The sequence below is a fragment of the Rana temporaria genome, chromosome 8 (assembly GCF_905171775.1).
Source record: "Rana temporaria chromosome 8, aRanTem1.1, whole genome shotgun sequence".
Taxonomy (NCBI): domain Eukaryota; kingdom Metazoa; phylum Chordata; class Amphibia; order Anura; family Ranidae; genus Rana; species Rana temporaria.
In genome coordinates, this window is record NC_053496.1 from 52,729,598 (window position 1) to 52,736,154 (window position 6,557).

Sequence of the window (6,557 nt, forward strand, 5' to 3'; positions counted from 1 at the left end):
ATGTGCACCCCCCTGTCACTGTGCTGCACCCCCTCCCCTCCCGTGGCACTGTTGGGTTCCCTGTCCTGTTAAAAAATGTATTGATTTTTTTTTTTTAATTATACATTTTTAACCACTTCCCGACGGCCGTACGAATATGTGCGGCCGCAGGGTGGTTCTAAATCTCTGACAGGACGCATATATGCGTTCTCCGCTCTTCCAGGCCACTAGAGGGCGCGCGAGCGCCTCCGGCGGCGCACGCGTGCCCGCCGCATTCCTGAGATACCGATGCGCGTGCCTGGCGGCCGCGATGTCCGCCAGGCACTCGCAATCGGCGGTTACAGGGGCAAGGACATGGATCTCTATGTGTAAACACAGAGATCCATGTCCTGTCAGGGGAGAGAGGAGACCGATCTGTGTCCCTTGTACATAGGGACACAGCATCGGTCACCTCCCCCAGTCACCCCCCTCCCCCCACAGTTAGAACACACCCAGGGAATACATTTAACCCCTTCCTTGCCCCCCTAGTGTTAACCCCTTCACTGCCAGTCACATTTATACAGTAATCGGTGCATTTTTATAGCGCCGATCGCAGTATAAATGTGAATGGCGCCAAAAATGTGTCAAAAGTGTCCCATACGTCCGCCATAACGTCGCAGTCCCAATAAAAATCGCAGATCGCCGCCATTACTAGTAAAAAAAATTAATAATAAAAATGTATAATAATTCTGTCCCCTATTTTGTAAGCGCTATAACTTTTGCGCTTATTGCGATTTTTTTTTTTTTTACCAAAAATATGTAGAAGAATACGTATCGGCCTAGACTGAGAAAAAAAATGTTTTTCTTTTTTAAAAAAAATGGGCTATTTATTATAGTAACAAGTAAAAAATATTGACTTTTTTTCAAAATTGTCGCTCTTTTTTTGTTTATGGTGCAAAAAATAAAAACCGCAGAGGTGATCAAATACCACCAAAAGAAAGCTCTATTTGTGGGGAAAAAACAACGCCAATTTTGTTTGGGAGCCATGTCGCACGACCGTGCAATTGTCAGTTAAAGCGACGCAGTGCCAGAAGCTGAAATTTCACCTGGTCAGGAAGGGGTATACGTGCCCAGTAAGGAAGTGGTTAAAATAAAAAAATATATAAAAAAGGGTTAATTCACACAGGTTCTCTATTATGTTTGTGTCCGCTAATAATGATTTTTATGTATTTTTTGTGACAATCTTGTTTTGATATATTGGTGGGGGCCCGGCCAGGTAGGCTGTACGGGGCCCCGTGATTTCTAGCAGCAGCCCTGTGTGTCCCCGTTAGTTGCGGAGGTGTCCCCATGTGCCGGATTGGTTTTACCTTAGCGTAGATCCCAGAGGCAGCTCCAGTGTCTCTATCTCTGCACACACCTTCTCATATATCTTCTCCCCATTACTCTCCTCTAAGAACATTTCCGACACAACGGGGTAGCTGGCTTCAGCCATGGCTCTGGATCATAAACTGCCTTACAGTGGAAGTTTACATTTTGTTTTTATCCCAAAAATTACATGTAGTCAGCATACAAAGGCAGAAAAGTATCTTGCCCTAGCCTGACCTTGGAAATGCTGAATAGGAGTTTAATGGAACAAACAAAGGAAACAAGTCGGCAGATAGCTAAATATGAGTGCGACTCGGTACATGAACAGTGGTGATGCTCATTGTTGTCTAATATAACACACCAGCTTAGCAGAGATTTAACTAAAAGCCACAGAAACCTGGTAAAAACAAATGTAAAGAGAACACCTTCATATCTAAATCATTATTAAACGAATAATTATAAATACATAGAGGTGCATTTATTTAAACCAAAAAAAAAAAATCATATAGATGTTCATCCATCAAAATTGCATGTAGATTCATTCTGTGCAAATGGGGCCGAATCGAATGTTCTCCAGCTATATTTTCTGCAATTTGAATGTGTTAATGTGGAAAATATGGCATTATGGCCACTAGATGGTGCTGACTTATATAAGTAATAAGTATGCTCGTCAGCAACATCCACAGGCCACAACGCAGTATTTTCCACATTCGCACATACAAATTATTATTAGGGCTTTGGAAATTAAAGATGAATTCCTCCATTAATCTGTAATTTTTTTGATCGATCAAAATTCTTTTGATTGGTACTAGTGGTGCAACGGATCGTAAATGATCTGTGATCCGAACGGGTCACCATATGAGGATCGGCACACCACGTGATCCGCGGAGCTCCGCTGCTGCCTCGGCCATAGGAAAGGCCACGGCTTCGGCCTAGCTCCCGGAGCTTCTTTGGTAAGACTAAGCCAGCACTAATCTTCCTATACAGTGGGGGAGATGTCTGTGGATATTACACTGGGGAGATGTGTGTGGATTACAGTGGGGGAGATGTGTGTGGATTACAGTGGGGGAGATGTGTGTGGATATTACAGTGGGGAAGATGTCAGTGGATATTACAGTGGGGGGAGATGTCTGTGGATATTACAGTGGGGGAGATGTCTGTGGATATTACAGTGGGGGAGATGTCTGTGGATATTACAGTGGGGGGAGATGTCTGTGGATATTACAGTGGGGGAGATGTCTGTGGATATTACAGTGGGGGGAGATGTCTGTGGATATTACAGTGGGGGGAGATGTCTGTGGATATTACAGTGGGGGAGATGTGTGTGGATATTACAGTGGGGAGATGTCTGTGGATATTACAGTGGGGGAGATGTCTGTGGATATTACAGTGGGGAAGATGTCTGTGGATATTACAGTGGGGGAGATGTCTGTGGATATTACAGTGGGGAGATGTCTGTGGATATTACAGTGGGGGAGATGTCTGTGGATATTACAGTGGGGGAGATGTCTGTGGATATTACAGTGGGGGAGATGTCTGTGGATATTACAGTGGGGAGATGTCTGTGGATATTACAGTGGGGGAGATGTCTGTGGATATTACAGTGGGGAGATGTCTGTGGATATTACAGTGGGGGGGATGTCTGTGGATATTACAGTGGGGGGAGATGTCTGTGGATATTACAGTTGGGGAGATGTGTGTGGATATTACAGTGGGGGGGATGTCTGTGGATATAACAGTGGGGGAGATGTGTGTGGATATTACAGTTGGGGAGATGTCTGTGGATATTACAGTGGAGGGAGATGTCTGTGGATATTACAGTGGGGGAGATGTCTGTGGATATTTCAGTGGGGGAGATGTGTGTGGATATTACAGTTGGGGAGATGTCTGTGGATATTACAGTGGAGAGATGTCTGTGGATATTACAGTGGGGGGGGATGTCTGTGGATATTACAGTGGGGGAGATGTCTGTGGATATTACAGTGGGGGAGATGTGTGTGGATATTAAAGTGGGGGAGATGTATGTGGATATTACAGTGGGGGGGATGTCTGTGGATATTACAGTGGGGGAGATGTCTTTGGAAATTACAGTGGGGGAGATTGTGGATATTACAGTGGGGGAGATTGTGGATATTACAGTGGGGGAGATGTCTGTGGATATTACAGTGGGGGAGATGTCTGTGGATATTACAGTGGGGAGATGTCTGTGGATATTACAGTGGGGAGATGTATGTGCATATTACAGTGGGGGAGATTGTGGATATTACAGTGGGGGAAATTGTGGATATTACAGTGGAGAAATACCTCTAGATATTACAGTGGAGGAGATGTCTGTGGATATTACAGTGGGGAAATGTCTGTGGATTACAGTGGGGAGATGTCTGTGGATATTACAGTGGGGAGATGTCTGTGGATATTACAGTGGGGAGATGTTTGTGGATATTACAGTGGGGAGATGTCTGTGGATATTACAGTGGGGGAGATGTCTGTGGATATTACAGTGGGGGGGAGATGTCTGTGGATATTACAGTGGAGGAGATGTCTGTGGATTACAGTGGGGGAGATGTCTGTGGATATTACAGTGGGGAGATGTCTGCGGATATTACAGTGGGGAGATGTCTGTGGATATTACAGTGGGGGAGATGTCTGTGGATATTACAGTGGGGGGAGATGTCTGTGGATATTACAGTGGGGGAGATGTCTGTGGATTACAGTGGGGGAGATGTCTGTGGATATTACAGTGGGGAGATGTCTGTGGATATTACAGTGGGGGGGGATGTCTGTGGATATTACAGTGGGGGCGATGTCTGTGGATATTACAGTGGGGGAGATGTCTGTGGATATTACAGTGGGGGAGATGTCTGTGGATATTACAGTGGGGACTATATATGGTGGTGATCCAAAAAATGTATGTGCATTAAAGTTAATCGAAATTAGTCGATTAATTGATAAAAAAAAGCGATTAATCGAACACAAAAATTGTAATCAGTAACAGCCCTAATTATTATTATTATATCCAGAGACGTTCAGTTTTGCCCCATGCACACAGAACATATTTACATGCAGTTTCAATAGATAAACAGCTATTCCAATATTTTTTTTAAATAAATACACCCCTTTTATATATTTATATTCATTTAAATAAATGTATTTATGTTTTATTTTAAACTGAAACCCAAGCAATATGATGATACTGCAGTTACTGTAGCTCTGTAAGCATTACTTACGTGGTGGGTGCCTACCCACGTGCACCCACCACGTGGGTACCTACCGGAGCATGATGGGACGGTGATGCCTATATAAATGGGATGCAAGGCGCGCTTCCATCATTGCAGCGACAAGAGGCGACGAGGCAACATCGGAAGAAAGGAAGAGAAGACCCTGACGCCACAGAAGACCGCGCCGGCTGCCTGTTTGAAATCGAGCTAACACACAAACATAGCAGGCAGCCAGCGCTGAAGAAGAAGGCACCGGAGAGCTGCAGAAGAACCGGGGTTCGCCGAGTCAAGAGCGGAAGAGGGGAGAAGATGGAAGAAGCCCCCCGGAGTCCGGAGAAGCCCCCCCCCGGAGAGCGGAGAAGAAACCCCCCCCGGAGAGCGGAGAAGACCCCCGGAGAGCGGAAGAAGAAGCCCCCCCTGGTAATTGAGCTAATAACGAAGACAGGGGGGGCGTCCGGAGCAGAATAATAAAATATTTTAAAAAGCCTTGTGTTGTGTGTTTACTAAATTTTACTTTTTGCCTCCAGGTGAATGGATATGGGGTACATCGTACCCCTACCCATTCACTTAGGGTGGGGGGCCGGTATCTGGGGGCCCCCTTATTAAAGGGGACTCCCAGATTCCGATAAGCCTCCGCCCGCAGACCCCGACAACCAATGGCAAGGGTTGTCGGGAAGAGGTCCTGTCCTCATCAACATGGGGACAGGGTGCTCTGGGGTGGGGGGGCCCGCAGTGCGCCCCCCTGCCCCAGAGCACCCAACCCCCCCATGTTGAGGGCACGCGGCCTGGCACGGCTCAGGAGGGGGGGGGGCGCTCGCTCGTCCCCACTCCCTTCCTGGCCGGCCGGGTAGCGTGCTTTGGATACGGGTCTGGTATGGATTGTAGGGGGACCCCCTACGTCAATTTTTCGGCGTGGGGGGGTCTCCTTACAACCCATGCCAGACCTAAGGGCCTGGTATGCTCCTGGGGGGGGAACCCATGCCGTTTTTTTCTTTGAAAATGGGCATGGAGTTCTCCCTCAGGAATGCATGCCGCTGTCATTTTTTTTATCCCCGACGCAACTTTAAGCCGTCGCGATCCTCAAAACTCGGCGTAACGTAACTTCGCGCATGCGCAGTACGGCCGGCGTGCATGCGCAGTACGGCCGGCGCGGGAGCGCGCCTCATTTAAATGGGACTCGCCCCATTTGAATAGGAACGCCTTGCGCCGGCGGAATTTTAGTTACACAGCCTGAAATTTCTAGATAAGTGCTTTGTGGATCAGGCACTTAGGTAGAAACTTTAAGGCAGTGTAACTTAAATTGGATTTTTTAAGTTACGTCAGGTTTTTGTGGATCTGGCCCATAGTGTCTACAAAATAGGGCATAGTTTTATGGCATTTTTTTTTTATTAGTAATGGCGGCGATCAGCAATTTTTATTGTGACTGCGACATTATGGCGGACACATTGGACACTTTTGATGCTATTTTGGGACCATTCACACTTATACAGCGATCAGTCCTATACAAATGCACTGATTACTGTATAAATGTGACTGGCAGTGAAGGGGTTAACCACTAGGGGGCTAGGAAGGGGTTAAGTGTGTCCTAAGGAGTGATTCTAACTGTAGGGGGGCTGGGCTACATGTGACACGACACTGATCACTGCTCCCGATGAGAGGGAGCAGAAGATCAGTGTCCTGTCACTAGGCAGAACAGGGAGATGCCTTGTTTACACATTATAGATTGATTACAATTGCCACTTGGTGGTAATCAACACCTTAAATAGCAATTGTGCCACGTCCTAGTAATGAGTAAATTCTTTCCACAATTGTTCGCAATTTACACCTTGTTTACACAGGATCCCCCCTGTTCTGCCGCTCCATAACACGATCGCGAGACACAGGCGGACATCGAGTCCGCGGGTCCCACGAGCACAGTCACGGAGCTTACGGCAAGTGGTTAATGAATGATTTATAGATGTCAGCTGTTTATCCTGTTTCTGTAAGTAGCAATGAATATTTTTATTTATTTATTTT

At 46.5% G+C, this 6,557-nt stretch overlaps 1 protein-coding gene across 4 annotated transcripts in view; it reads right to left on the reverse strand.

Annotated features, from left to right (window-relative positions):
* Window positions 1-1,475, reverse strand: part of EXOC6 (exocyst complex component 6) — a 369,989-nt gene extending 368,514 nt beyond the window's left edge. For all 4 annotated transcript variants that reach the window (XM_040361791.1, XM_040361789.1, XM_040361790.1 and 1 more), the window contains exon 1: window positions 1,326-1,475. In XM_040361791.1, the coding sequence (XP_040217725.1) occupies window positions 1,326-1,450 (125 nt within the window). In that variant the 5' untranslated portion in view covers window positions 1,451-1,475. The remainder of the gene's footprint in view (window positions 1-1,325) is intronic.
* Window positions 1,476-6,557: the final 5,082 nt, after the last annotated feature.